This window comes from Tiliqua scincoides, chromosome 5 (assembly GCF_035046505.1).
Source record: "Tiliqua scincoides isolate rTilSci1 chromosome 5, rTilSci1.hap2, whole genome shotgun sequence".
NCBI classification, from domain to species: Eukaryota; Metazoa; Chordata; class Lepidosauria; order Squamata; family Scincidae; genus Tiliqua; species Tiliqua scincoides.
The window spans coordinates 112,906,935-112,922,666 of NC_089825.1; the positions used below are offsets into that span (position 1 = coordinate 112,906,935).

Here is a 15,732-nt window from a genome sequence, read left to right on the forward strand (position 1 = left end):
ACATTGCCCAACAAAATGATTGCCTGGTTAACTTGATCACAGCCAGCCCAGACCTGCTTGCAAGCTGGCATGCATACGATTTGTGGTAGCTACCGTGGGTCAGAGTGAGTCTTGGAGGAGGCCCACAACTGGCAATGAAAACAGATTGTGTGTTTGTCCAGCTACAGCTTCCATACCGCTCCTCAGGGATGCGTGTGGGTGAAACGGATCAGAAGAGTGAACGTTTGGTGGGACTCCCTCCCTGCTCGCTTTCCTAACTGGCTTTCAAGTTTCTGCTGGCAAGGCGACGAAATGCCACGCATAGCTGCGTGGACAGAAGAGGGAATTTCTGTGGGTGTCACTTTTCTTTTTTCCCTGAATGGCAAATGGAATGCACCAGCTGGAAATGTTCTGGTTTGCACCACTGTAAAGATGCAGGAACTCTGTTGTTGTCCTCCCTTTCGGGAAACTCTACCGATTGAGACACCGCACACCCACACAGAGCACATGCTCCCTTCATGTACTGTAAAGCTATTAGCCTTTCTCCACCCAGAGAGCAGCAGAGTTAGAGCAATTTGCCTTCTTGGTGAGTAGGCAGGTGAGCTGGCCCCACTGAGTGGCTGGGGGTGGAGTGTGGAGGACAATACCCAACAGCTCAGGTTTTGTGATTTGGCAGCCTCCTGGTTCTAAAGTGACGCCAAGAGGCTGCTCCCTTGCTGATGCATCAATCCCGCCAAGAGGTGCTTGGTCTCAGAATCCCAGCCTAGCACTCTCTCCTGTCTCCTTCCCTGGGTGGCCTCAGAGCTGCATGCTCCAAGGTTGCTCGAGCCATGCTGAGTCTCTGCTGCTCACAGATTGGGCTGCTACTCCTGTTGCTGGCAGGTGAGAAGAGGGTGTGTGTGTGTGTGTGTGTGTGTGTGTGTGTGGAACAGCTAGGCATATGGAAACAACTCTCAGGACCCAATCCTATCCAACTTTTCTGCACTGATGCACTGCACCCCGCAGTGGTGGGGGGAAGTCATCGAGGCCTCCTCTAGGTAAGCGCAGTGGCGGTCCATGAGTACAAGTGGACGACTGAATGAACCCCAGCCATGCCGCCCCGAAGCCACCCACTGTCTCCCCCCATGTGCAGCCTTCCCAGCCTTCAGAAGGTCTTCTAAGGCCTTTGCAGGGCCTTTAAACATCACTTCCAGTTTTCGGCTAAAAATCAAAAGTGATGTTTAAAGGTACTTAGAAGATCTTCTAAGGCCTCCAGAGGCGCTTTAAAGGTCATTTCTGGTTTTTGGCTGAAAACAGGAAGTGACATTTAAAGGCCCTTTGGGGGCCTTAGAAGGTCCTGAGGTCTCAGGAGACTGAATATGGCTTTCTCAGCCCTCAGAAGGCCTCCTGGGGGAAGCAGTGGGTGTGGGGGGTGCACCTCCAGGTATGCCCCCAGGTGCCAGAGTGGCCAGGACCATCACTGGGTAAGGGAACATTTTTTTCCTTTACCTGGGGGTTGCATTGTGGTTGTATTAGCGCTGGAAAGTTGGATAGGATTGGGCCTTGGAGTCTTATTTCAGAGGTGGGAGGGGAAGACCCCAGGATTGTTCTCTGCCCTACCAGGGCCACCTAACTATCCTTTGGAAGGAAAGATGCAGAACTCCTGCAATCTCTGAGAAGGAAGTTGAAGTTTAGTGGGTACAAGGGGGAAAGATTTGGGTGCTAGGATTATTTGAGAGGGCAGGTCCCAACAAGGGAACATAGGAGCTGCGGACACCTGGATTCTTTGGAAGTGGGCTGTAGTGATTAAAGCAGGAAGCCTCAGGGATGTGACTCGTGGGTGGTATATGGAGATGAGGGTTGGTCGAGCAGGAAGGTTTGAGAGCCAGGATGTCTAAATTATATTCTTAGTTCTAGGTACCAGCTTATTCTGTGGTCATGGCTACTCTGTTTGATCAGCCTCACAGCAAGCAAAATTTGACAAGTGTCACTTTTCTTCTGGTATGGAGATGTTCTGATGGGGGTAAGATTTCCCCTGTTGGATTTCTGCTTGCCTTAAAGGTGGTTAGCACACAGGAGCCCTGCCAAAATGCAGGTGGTAACATTAACCCTGGAAGACATGTGCGCACAGGGAAGGGTGGCGGGGTGTTAGACCTCCAGAGTTTGGAAATCACAATGATCCTGATTTCTCTCTTTTCATCCATTCAGTGAACAACATTTCAGGATTTTCATGTGTTGCATGGTTAGTCCTGTGGCAAATTTTCAGCTGGACCGAAACAGTTTGTGCTTCTTTGTGGCCCATGGGAGGCTTGGGTTACCGCTCTGTTCCCGTTTCTGTAATGCAATGCTACAGTGAGTGAAGTTGCTGGCTGTCGCACTTCAGAGACAGATCCATTGCAGGGATGGACAGTTGGAATGCTGATGTTTGTTTTGGAACTATTATCTGATGTTTGTTGTTGTCTGAATCATTGCTGAGTCATTTATTTTGCTACTTTAGGGTTTTTCGCCCTTTATGATTTGCTGTTTTAAGCTGGGTTGGGTGTCACTGGGACAGAAAAGCATTTTACAAATTAAACTTGACTTGATAAGGAATCTCATTTTGGCATCCCACTGTGGTGTTTCGTGGCCTGGGTTGATCTGCCACATCCCAGATCTTGCAGATTGTCTCTGCCCATGTTTGTGATTCCTGTGGGCTCATTACCAAACCTGCTTGCTGAATCAGGATCAGTGCAAAGCCATGTGGTTTGATGGCCATCTTCTTGGTCCCCACAGCCTCCCATTTGGCCTTTCTGACTCATCTCCTTTCTTCTTGCAGGTGCTGAAAGCAGTTTGTCCCCAAAAGGTGAGAACAGACACATGAGAAAGGTCCCCTGGACCTTAAAGTGGGGCGTAGGTCTTGAACAAACAGTTACCAATATTGTATCTCTCTGCACTTCTGAGAAGTTCTTTCATAATTTAATACCCAAGTCTCTCTCTCTATCTCTGAAAATATGGTGGTGGTGCAGTTGGAACTACTCAGTTTCATCAGCCTGAAAATGGATATATCTATATGTGCTGTAGAAACAGGGGAAGAAAGCAGAAGCCTCAGGAGAGAGACCCCAAAAATGTTTTCATGACCACTTAAAAGTGATTCTTAAGTATGGTTACCAGTATCTCCCTCTGCCACCATATCTCTCTGTGTGTGTGTGTGTGTGTGTGTGTGTGAGAGAGAGAGAGAGAGAGAGAGAGAGGTGGGGATCAGGGTGGACTTTGTATAGATGCTGTGCAACTTGAGGGTCTTAGAAGCATTGACTGAGCACACCTGAGAGCCCAAGGTACCTCTAAGCAGAAGCATTCCTTGTATTCTCAATTTGTCCACAAATGTCAATTTCCATTCACATAACTCTCTTGCATACTTTTGGGAGCAAGCTCCACTAAGGGTGCAATCCTAACTCTTTATGTCAGTAATTTCCAGCACTGACATAAGGGCAATGCAGCTCTGAGGTAAGGGAACAAACATTCCCTTACTTTGAGGAGGCCTCCGTGAGTGACACCCAGCTATAGAATGCAGTACATGAAAGAGAGAACCTTCTTTCAATTTGTAAAAATCCCTGCGTGGATTTAATAAGCCTGCCTGTGTAAACCGCCTTGAATAAAGACCAAGAAAGGCGGTATATAAATACTGTATATTATATATTATATATATATTACATGTCCCATTGGCGTCGCTATGCCAGTGCTGGAAAGCACTGACATAAGGGGTTAGGATTGCGCCCTAAAGGTAATAAGACTTGCATGTGAGTAAACATAAACAGAATTGTGCTGCCATTTACCTATGTCACTGTGTTCACCTCAGCTTTTATTACACTCCTGTATCTAGCTATTGCTCTTTTAAATCAGCCGTATCCACACCCATCCACCCACATCCCTTCCACATCTCTTTCTCTCTTTTTGTCCACAACAGCCATGAGTTATGCTTAATTTGTTCTAATTTAATTATTTATATTTATGATCCACCCCATCCTTTAGAATCAGGGTAGGTGCCAACATCGGTACATGCTCGAAAAGAAATTAAAAACATAAAAAAGATCTATCTGGCAGAGACTGACATCATCTCTAGAAGATGCTCAGGTTCTGGCTCACCTGAACCCACAAGAGGATGAGAATTCCAAAGTTGTGGAGCAGAAATTGAAAACACCCATTCACGTGCCTCTGAGGCTCCTACCTAACACAGAGAAGCAATTATCACAATGTGGTTTTCTGTTGACAATAATGTAATGTTGACAACATGATAATGGATCAAACAGCACATTCAACTCAGAGATTCCTTCATCCAACCATCTCTTAATTGTGTTACTTCTATTATACTTCTCAATCCATTCTTACCTTTTTTTCCAAGTAGGCACTCTTTTCTACATGCATTCATTCTCCCCAGGTCTCTGTCTTTCTCTTCCTTCCTCCCTCTCCTTATCATCCATCCATCCATCCATCCATCCCTTTATTTGATCAGATGATCCAGTTATTTGTCCAGTTATCCAGTTATCTATCATTCCACCACATTTGCTGCGGTGTATCATATTATGATTGATAATATGGCTTTGCAAATAAATTTTTTTAAAAAAATCTGATTTGTTAAGTAAATTTCACAATTCAAATTTTAGGCCTGCTAAGTAATTCAGATTCTAATCTGATTTTGAAATGGATAGAGAGCATTTTTTTTTACAATCTGTTTATCTAGTGAATGAATTGAAGACAATTGGTCGCTTTAATCCCTCTGTTGCATCTGTGTTTTTTTTCATTTTGTTTCTAGTCTTACACCCATTCTCCCTCACCTAGGTCAAATTTGCAGTTTCACATAAACATAGTAGAATATGTTGGTGTGTTTGTGCGTGCAGGAATGTGCTCCACAGCAGAGGGGGCTCTGGTGTAGATCTTGAGTGATAAGCATATTTAGATGGAACATTATGTGGGGCTAGCAATCGTTATGGAATGGCAAAGAATGCATGAACATGCTGATGTTCACCAGCTTTATCACCCTTGCATCCATATCTTATTATTCTCTTGCTCCTCTTTAGGTTGTGGCCGGCCGAAAATGCACTCCCCCCGGATAGTTGGGGGGAGCAGGTCCGTGGAAGCAGAATGGCCGTGGCAAATCAGTCTACGAGAAAACAGGCTACACATTTGTGGTGGAAGCCTCATCAGTTCCCAGTGGGTGGTGACAGCTGCTCATTGCTTTGAAGGGTGAGTAGAAAAGGGATTTGGGCTGAGGAGACATTATCTGAGCAGACCTCAGAGGGATTGTAGGCCCTGGTCCACCACTAGGTGAGACCAAAGGATAGCATCATGACACAGATTCCTGTGTAATTCAACAACAGACCAATTCCTTAGCAGGCTGCTAATGCCAAAATTACATAATTAGTAAACAGTGAATCAGCTCAGGTTTCTGTGACCTGAAATGTGTGCTTCAATTAAGGAGCAGCCAATGGGATTGAATTTTATCTTTTTATCTCCATTCCGGAGATACCTGTTTGATTACTGAGATAATGTAAGTAAATTGCACAGTTTAATAAAGGACAATAGAAAAGCAAATGTATTGCTATTATTATTACAACTGTGCATCGCATAAAATGCAGAGTTAATGATACTGTGCTGGCAACTGAATCAGCACTTCCTTGCTATTTTGGTGCATCAATTGTCTTAGCCTTATGCCTTAGCTGTGTTAGTGCAGTGGTTGAAAGCATCTGCTATGAGCCAGGAAATTCCCTGTTCAAATAATAATACTAACCTAAGTTAAAAGATTGTTGTACGCATTCCTGGGAGAATGCATGTGAAGCACTCTAAACCAGGAGTCTCCAAACATTATGGCCAGAGGGCCACATCAAATATCTGGCACAGTGTCAAGGGCCAGAAAATTTTTTTTAGAATATAAAATTTAATACATTAGAGATGAAAGATGAATGAATAAATGAATGAATGGGCTCAAATTTCAAGGATTTCTCCAAGCACTAACAGAAATACAGCACACACTTAAATGGACTCCCATTCTACACCTCCCAAACAGCTTACTTAAATATACAGGAGTAAATATCTCAGAACCAGTACATCACAGAAAACACCTGAAGCATTTTCTGAGCATTTCCCTGACCCCCAGAATGCCTTCTAAGGCCTTCAGAGGGCACAAAAAATTACTTACAATTTTTCAGGAGAACCAGGAAGTCATGTTTTTAGGCCCACAGTACACCCTCTGGACATGACCAGCACAGCTCTGGTTGTGTTTGGTCAAGTGGATCAGAGGCTTGCAGGAGACCAGAGGCTGCCTGCGGTCCAAATAGAGGCTTGCTGCAGGCCACATCTGGCCCCCTGACTGGGGTTTGTAGACCCCTGCTCTAAACCATGACCCTAATGCTAAGCGGTATCTGAACACTTTAAATAGAAATACTATATAAATACTGTATAGCTCAATGGACATTTGAGCTCATTGTACACTCCATAAACATTTCACTATAGAATGTATGAGTTTAAAGCAAAATTTCTAAGCATGCTTCTGTGGAAGCAAATCAGTAAATTTCAGTAAATCCCGCTGAAATAAGTGGGACTGCCTTCTGAGTCAAGTTGAATAGGAACACTCAAATTTAAATGTTTTTGAGCACACAAAATGTTTGACAATTATTAATCCATGTAAGTGTCCTAACACAACCCCGCGAGGAAGTTTAAGCTCAGAGATTGCGTCTTTCCAAAGACAGCCTATTGAACTTCAGAAGTGAGGAAGGACTTATGCTCAGGACTTCCCCACTGCAGAAGATACTGATTTCTCCTTGACTCCCACAGGCCACTGGATCCAGAGCAGTACAAGGTAAACCTGGGGGAGTATGAGCTCCCCAATCCGGCACCCAGCATGGTCTCATCCGACATCAGTAAGATCATCGTGCACCCACATTACGCTGGAGATGGCCTCAGTGCTGATATTGCACTGGTGCAGCTGGAGGAGCCTGTAACTTTCTCCCGAACCATCCTGCCAATCTGCCTGCCCAGTTCTTTGGACACTGACCCCTCCCCCGTGGGGATGGCATGCTGGGTTACTGGCTGGGGCCGTTCCTACTCGGAAGGTAAGAAGAAGTTTGATGCTGTGTTAGCTCAGGTGTGTATTTATGGATGTGGTCTTGCTTTGGGGGGTCTGGGTGACAGGGAAAAGGGGTGAAGGATGAATGGGGCGATAGGGACAGCGTTAAGCTCTCTAAGGGGTTGGGAATATATCCCTGCATGGCAAATATTTATTTTTGTATTTATTAGATTTGTAGTCCGCCTTTCTCCCCGAAGGGCACCCAAGGTGGCTAACAATCACTTTAAAATGCAAACAAAGTAAGAGACCTTATTAGTAAACCTTAATAAAAATCTTTCTATGGGGCTAGGGGCCAAGTTGGCTCCGGTCAAACTACATGCATAGTTAATTGCCTCACACCTTCATGTGCTTACTTTAAGTTTGCTAAAAAGCAGCTGGGAGGGTGATCAGGATTCACACTGTGATGTGGAGTGAAGTGGGTTTTAGCTTGTGCCCCCAGAATGATTGTTCTCCCTTGCCTGCTCTTTGCCCTGGGAGGGATTCCCATTCCTGCCAGAAAGAGTTAAAGCCCTATTAGCCTCCTTATGACTCACAAGGAGCTCAGTACAGTGTGACCCCCTGGAATTAACGAATACCATGTCCGTGGAGGCTTCTGCAGGCCTTAGAAGGCCTCCCAGCGGCCTCTGAAAGACACTTCCTGTTTGCTTATCAAAGAGGAAGTGCCTGGAAATCCTATATCCACAGTTTCCCTTACCATATCGGGGTGGGGGTGGGGTCCTGGAATGAATCCCCCATGGATAAAAACGGACACCAAACATGGAAATCTCCTTTTTAAATTTTGAGCTGGAAAATACGTTTTTGGTGGAAAGGGTGCTCAATTCAGAATACAGCCACATAATCCAAGCTGGAATCTTTATTCTGAATCCGGCAATTACGACTTTCCGAGACATCATTAATTTTCAGAGGGTTTAGCCATGTGAACCTTTTGCAGCAAAAACAATAAAGAGTATTGCAAGGCTCAGTGGCGTAGCTAATGATCATGTAGCCTGTTGCAAGTTCAAAATGGTGTCTCGGAAGTGATGTCACAACCACAAGTGATGTCATACCCAGGCGTTTTAAAAAGTGAAAATCAGGGGGAAACCTTCCTGTTCCCCCCTGAAGCTTGCCATTCACTTGCTCTGCTGCCTCCCCCCAGCCAGTGGCATAGTTAAGGTATCTATCTGCTACCCGGGGTCAAATAAGATTTTGTAGACCCCCTCCCCATGACAAAATCAAATTTAATTCATGTGCAATGCAATCCCATCTTGTACTGGAACAGGTAGGTCAGGAGGCCTGCACTGTATCCAGTGCAAGATAGGGCTCCAAAGTGGCTCAGCCAAAGGTAAGGGGAAACTCTTCCCCTGACCCCTGAGTAAGCCACTACAGCCCTTATGGGTCTCCTCAGACTTGCGCCACCTCAAGGGGTAGCTTGAAGCCACTCCATGCAACTTGGGAATGGGGATTGGGATCTGGCATAGCTCAACCAACACAAGGCTCCCTAGCGGAGTCAGCGTGGAGGCTAGATTCAGCCTCTGCAGACTGGTGTGCATCCATGAGCCAGCCCAGCAGACTCTCAAGGAGGCGCAAACATGCCTTATGGCACGTTTGCAATCCTTCTGGGCTGATGCATGGGACTTGTGCCGACCCAGGGCTGTTAGCATTGCGCCCTAAGTAATAAATAAAAAGTATTCCCCTTATTGGTTAGAGCAGTGGTATTCAAACTGGGGCATCGCGACGCCCCAGCCTGTGGGTCCTGGCCTCTGCGGGGAAGGCAGCGGCGTGATCCACAGGATCACGCCGCTCAGGGGGGCTGCAGGGGCTTGTGTGCACTTGCCCAAGCCTCCTGCAGCCTCCCAGGAGTGCAGGGAGCCCTGCACAACCTTTGGCTGGGCTTCCCAGGTCAGGAAAAGTGAAAGCAGAGTAATCGCGCCCTGCTCCGCAAAACCGGAACCGGAGCACGCTCGCTCCGCTTTCCCTCCTGACGGTGCTGCAGGGACTGGGGTGCACCCTCCAGTCCCTGCAGCAGCCGTCCCTGTGTGCGGGGAGCCCTGCGCGAGCTCCTGCAGGGCGCCCCAGGTCAGGGAAAGGGAGAGTGGGGCGATCGCGCTCCGCTTCTGCTTTGGTGGAGGCAGAGCAGATCCCTCCACTCTCCCTTTCCCTGATCTGGGGCGCCCTGCAGGTGCTCACACAGGGCTCCCCGCACACAGGGACGGCTGCTGCAGGGACTGGTGAGTGTATCCCAGTCCCTGCAGCCCCCTGAGCGACGCAATCCTGGGGATCGCGTTGCTGCCTTCCCCCTGCTGCCTCCCCCCCGCCCCCACAAAGACTTACTGCGGGTTTCAAACTCCCAGAGAGTTTGAAAACCGCAGGGTTAGAGACACTGTGCTGGGGTGAAGAGGACAGTTATTCTCCCCCTGCTAAATATAAGAGGAGCACCACTTGAAAAAGTGCCTCTTTACCCAGTTAGCAGGGTAACTGTATTATGATACATGAAAATGAGAGCTGACTCATATTAACACCTTATTGGTTCCATGCTGTATCATAATAACATTTCATTTGCTCTCAGAACAATCAGTTTCATAGGTCACTTCTGAGTTAAGGAAATCCACTTTTTGTTCCATAAGGCAGTTATGTTTTCATTTTCTGGTTCATTGGCCCTAACGTTTGATAGAATACAGATATTCTAATGAGGTTTGTTTCATTGCAGTCTGCATTAAATTAACTTTCCAGTGATATATTATATGATGGCATTCTTTGTACATACCAATTTTTTTCACAATTTTGGCCACTAGTATCAAGCTCAGCTTATTGCCCCCCTAAAGCTTATTGCCCGATGCAACTGCTACTCCCTGCACCTCCTTAGCTACGCCACTGGCAAGGCTCTTCATCATTAAGGGCCCGATCCCATCCAACTTTCCAGCACCAGAGCAGCTGCAATGCAGCCTTGAGGTAAGGGAACAAATGTTTCCATACCTTGAGGAGGCCTCTGTGACTGCCCCACCACCACAAGACGCAGCACACGCCCCATTGGAGTGGCTGCACCAGCACTTGAAAATTGAGCAGGATTTGGCCCTAATTTTGTTCAGGACTATACGAGGATAACTAATCTGTACCAAGTGATTCTGGGCCTATGATTGATCTCAATGCTTCACGTTCCTTATACCAGCCTCCTTTCTCAGTCGGACCCTCCGGAAGGTGGAAGTGCCAATCATAGACGTGGATGAGTGTGACACCATGTATCATAATGACTCCGATTCTGAAACCGAGACTCTGCCAGGCGGCTACAGACTGATCTATAATGACATGATCTGTGCTGGGTTTGCAGAAGGAAAGAAGGACTCTTGCCAGGTAAGAAATGTGGGTCGGAGTGGTGGATTGGGGGGGGGACTGTCAGAGGGAATATTGTGGCTGACAGGGTCGTGGTGGAAAGCAGTTTACAACTAGGATTACAGGGGGGCTGAGGATTAAGACTGATCAGGGCTAACCCAGGACTTGGAATCAGTCCTGGAACATACTACTGTTGAGAAACCAAATTTCTTTGTTTCTGTATTAGATGACATCTCAAAATTTCGCTTATCCAAAAGAGACTTCACTCCCTTGAGCTGTTTTTGGACATAACAGCAATGCACCTAGTGTATTTTTGAAAAGGATACATTAGCCCTGGCTTTCAGATCATGCCCTACAAAGACAGACCTTCATTCCTGGCCAGGCTGACAAAGTATAATCCTGATATTTTAAATATTTTCATCCCACAAAGAACAAAAACCACAGAGCCCAAAGTTTGGTAAAAAACAAAAAAAAAACTCTTTGAGCTTTTTAAAGAGTGACTATACACAGAATCAAAAATACATATATAATCACATAACACTATAACCACAAAATACTTATTTTGTTATGTAATCACTTTGCATACCACTTTGCTTGAAAAGCAGTACAGTATATCAATATTTTTAATAATGATAATAATAATAACTTGGAGCAGCGCCTACAAATCTGAAGAAACATCTCAACATTTTTGGCCTTGAGCAAATTACACCAGCTCAGCTCCAGAAATCAGCATGGCTTGGAACAGCAAGAATCCTATATAGATATAGGATTCCTGTGTGATTCCTGTGTGATTCTCAGGATCTTGGTTAGATCCTGAATTACAGACTATAACCAGCCCAGCATAAGCTGTGATGAAGCAGTATAATCTAATCTAATTGGAGGTAATACTGAGGTGAAACATACAATAAACTACTACTTCAAAACATGATCCACAATCGTAGGCTGTCAGACAATACAATTGGCATGAATCATGATTGCACCTCATTTTGGAGATTATGAGCCCAATCTTATCCAATTTTCCAATGCTGATGTAGCCACAATGCAGCCCCAAGGTAAGGGGAGAAGTGTTCTCTCACTGTGAGGAGGACTCCATGACTGTCCCCCCTACACAAGATGCAGTGTACGCCCTGTTGGCATGGCTGTATTGATGCTGGAAAGCTGGCTTGGGCCCTGTGTTATCAGAAGACATTGACAGCTGACTTCAGGATTCTGAAAGGCAGCTGGGTCCACAGATTTTATGTCATCATTCTGGTAAGCCCTTCTTCAGTCTATATCTTTTTCCAGTCTTCACCTTACCTCTAAAATGGCCAAACAAAATCAGCCAAACTAAAACAGCATGACTGATTTTGACTTGCAGATAACAAGGTTAAAATGGGAAGAGCTGGAAAATACAACTGGCTCCTCCTTTAAGACCAATACAGGTAACAAACCTTTTTGGTTCCTGTGGTTCTTTTGGAGCCCTTCCTTTTTAAAACTGTTATATATTTTTATTCCATTGTTTCTTTACAGGACAGCTTATACTATGTGCCCTGTCCTTCAATTTTGCCTCTGAACAACACACACACACACACACACACACACACACACACACACACACACAGGGTATATGGGGGGGTTCATGTTTTTAAATGACATTGTAGACACCCGTAATTTTTATTTGTAATTGGTTTTCCTTAGATGGAAGAATTACAGGTGGATTTATACCCAGGGCTGACCCATCCATGACTCACAGCCCAATCCTAATGGAATGTGTGTTCTGTTGGTGCTGGCTGCTGCAAAGCAGCCATAAAGTATGTTCCATGCTTTATGTGTGCCCTGCTGGAGCATCAGCAGGAAGGCCAGAGCCTTCCTGCATGCACAGGTGGGTTGCTGGAGACCCACCAGAGCAGGTAAGCCTGTGCAGAAGGTAGAAGGATGGAGGAAGGGTGGGCAGAACAGGGTGGGGAGGAGGGCAGGATCAGAGGCAGCAGCACATGCTGAATCCTGACCCTCTTCTCAGGCCTGATCCACCTTCCCAGGTCAACGTGGACTTGCACCAGCAACTGAGCAGGTGCAGGTCTGAGTTGACCCATAGCGGGTGCTGGGGCAAGGGGACAAATGTCCATTTACCCCAAGGAGACCTTCAGCAGCCCAAACTCTCCTTTGGGATGTAGTGGAAGTTGTACCAGTGCCGCTGCATGTCACCCCAGGCAGCAGATTGGTGAGGGATACCCATCCCTGCCTGTCTGCTTTCCTCCACTGTTCCTCTTTCTCCTTCTCTCTTATCTTATCCCTGGATTGGAAAATAGAGCAGGACAAGGAGGAAGAGGAAGTGTGGAGGGGAACACTAGAGTGTGGGAGGAACAGCAGCTGGCACATCATCCAGTAAAGGGAGGCAGCATTTGACTTGTCAGGCATCAAGAGACTTGGGCTGGTTATACCCCTTTAGTCATTAAGGCACATTGGGGTATATCCAGAGAAAGTGAATTCTGACGAAGCGTCGTTAAGGTTAATGAGAGTCATTAACTAATTTGTCTCGTCGATTTCAGTAATGCTTAAACATGACAAACTTTCGTTGGCTATGACTCATTGCTCCAACACAGTGTTCTCCGAAGAGTGACAGTCTTTGTTTCCTTCCTGTTTACCTCTTAGGGTGACTCCGGGGGACCCCTTGCCTGCAAGCACAATGGCACTTGGTTCCTGGCTGGAGTGGTCAGCTTTGGATTAGGTTGTTCAGAGCCTAACCGTCCTGGAGTCTATACCCGAGTCGCCTCCTACACGGACTGGATTCAACACACGATAGCAGAGAATGAAGCCATCCATGATAGTGCCTATCTTCTGATGTCCAGTTCTGTTCCCCTTCTGCTTCCTCTCCTGGTTTCTTTCCTTAGAGCCCTTTAGTGCTGCAGAGACATTGCTCATGCAAAATCAGCTGGAAGCCAAATTAACCACAGATTCCACATGGCACTTTGTATAGTGTTACACCTCCATTAAAATCCTGCAGTGCCCTTCCCCATGAGTGAGATCTTAAGTATGCCTCCCCAGAAATAAGTACCATTAAGTGCAATGGGATTGCTCCCTTCAAATTTATGCTTAGGATTGCTGCTGTTGCTGCTCAGTAAGGCTGTAATCCTATACACACCTACCTGGGAGTAAGTCCCACTGAATTCAGTGGGACTTACATCTAAGTAGACATGCAAAGGATTGTGCTGTAAGTTGTCCTGGAAATTCTCTCTGAACTGGAGTAAGTTGAAAATTTTATATATTTTCTTTGCCACTACAAGTTGTGTCAAAAATAATTGAGGATTTTGCATCCCCAAGTAAAGTCCTAGGCGGGACACTGCAAGGGATAAACCCTTACTGGAAGACTGTTCCTCACCAGACATCCAAGCACTAAGTCTAACCAACTGCTTCATTTTTGCACAAGTTATTTACGATATGCTACCCCTACTCCAGTCATTGCCACTATAGCTGTGAATGAATAAGGAACTAGGAGATTTGAGCCCTTAATTAATGTTTGGTCACCCAAGAGGTTTGTGATTTTTGGTGAGGAGGAAAAGTGAAGGATGAGTGCATATATAGATGGATGCTTATGTCTATAGTTTTTTGTTTTTGTTTTTAAATTAAAGGTGAGTTCACATCACCTGGCTTGGTGAGGGCAGACCAATATTCTGAGCATAAGAATTTGCTGATCTGATGTTTGAGTTGCTGATATGTTATGTTTGTACTAGCATACCAGCTAAGCCAGATTCACACTGCAGGTGCAAATGACAAAGAGTCCTGTGGCATCTTAAAGCAGTGATTTTCAACTGTGAATGATCTGCAAGTGTGCCATGGGAATTTGGGGGAGGGTCTTTTATTATTAGGGCCATTGGAGGATGTTAGCCCCCCCGACCAGCAACTTGGTGTACCTTGTCAATAATAAAAAAGATGATGGTGTGCCTTGAAAATTTTAGCACCTTGTCAGTGTGCCCTGAGATGAAAAAAGGTTCAAAATTGCTGCCTTAAAGTGTAACAAATTTATTTCCACATAAGCATACATTTGATCATCTTTGGGATGCCACAGGACCTTTCTAGAGCCTGTTACTGCCATGACAGCCTGTTACTGTCATGGTTCAGGATGTGGACTCACCTCCCTGCATTACAATCTCTGCGCATGAACTGGAGGTTGTCCATGACTTTGTGTACCTTGGCTCAACGATCTCCGACACTCTTTCTCTCGATTCCGAGCTAAACAAATGCATCGGTAAAGCAGCTACCACGTTTTCCAGACTCACAAAGAGAGTCTGGTCCAACAAGAAGCTGACGGAACATTCCAAGAACCAGGTCTACAGAGCTTGCGTCCTGAGTACACTTCTGTACTGCAGCGAGTCATGGACTCTTCGCTCACAACAGGAGAGGAAACTGAATGCATTCCACATGCGCTGCTTCCGACGCATCCTTGGCATCACCTGGCAGGACAAAGTTCCAAACAACACAGTCCTGGAACAAGCTGGAATCCCTAGCATGTATGCACTGCTGAAACAGAGACGCCTGCGTTGGCTCGGTCATGTTGTGAGAATGGATGGGATCCCAAAGGATCTCCTCTATGGTGAACTCGTGCAAGGAAAGCGCCCTACAGGTAGACTACAGCTGCGATACAAAGACATCTGCAAGAGGGATCTGAAGGCCTTAGGAGTGGACCTCAACAAGTGGGAAACCCTGGCCTCTGAGCGGCTCGCTTGGAGGCAGGCTGTGCAGCATGGCCTTTCCCAGTTTAAAGAGACACTTGTCCAACAGTCTGAGGCAAAGAGGCAAAGAAGGAAGGCCCACAGCCAGGGAGACAGACCAGGGACACACTACACTTGCTTCCAGTGTGGAAGGGATTGTCACTCCCGAATCGGCCTTTTCAGCCACACTAGACGCTGTGCCAGAACCACCATCCAGAGCGCGATACCATAGTCTTCTGAGTCTGAAGGTTGCCAACATACTGCCATGAAGTAGCCACTGAAAATGCTCTTTGAAGATGAGGACTGTCCTCATCTCTAATGTTTTTCCTTCTCTGGAGCAATGCTCATGGAGACACTCACATGATAGCCATTGCACAAGAATATAATGCAAATATGCATGCAGGCTTTGTACTCCTAGAGAGAACATGCCAAGAAGTGTAAATTTTGCATTCATAGTAATCTAAGGCAGTCTCTTGGCTTTGCTGTCTGCTCTTTGGCATACCAAAGATAACAGTTCCTTCCACCACATACCTTGTTGGGCACTTAATGGTGGGATTTGAATACAACACTGCCTGCAGGACTCTTCAACCGCTCCTCAGTGGTTCTTGCAGGAGATGGGAGTCCTTAACACTATTTCCTTCCTCCCCTCCTTCTCACATTCTCTCTTCTCTTCAGACCATC

The 15,732-nt window shown here is 46.1% G+C and overlaps 1 protein-coding gene across 1 annotated transcript; it reads left to right on the top strand.

Moving 5' to 3' along the window:
• Positions 1-809: 809 nt before the first annotated feature.
• On the top strand, positions 810-13,243 carry LOC136653192 (serine protease 27-like). Its single transcript, XM_066630102.1, has 6 exons — positions 810-861; positions 2,774-2,800; positions 5,013-5,178; positions 6,766-7,043; positions 10,203-10,384; positions 12,995-13,243. The coding sequence occupies exons 1-6, from the start codon at positions 810-812 to the stop codon at positions 13,241-13,243; spliced, it is 954 nt and encodes a 317-aa protein (XP_066486199.1).
• The last annotated feature ends 2,489 nt before the right edge of the window (positions 13,244-15,732 follow it).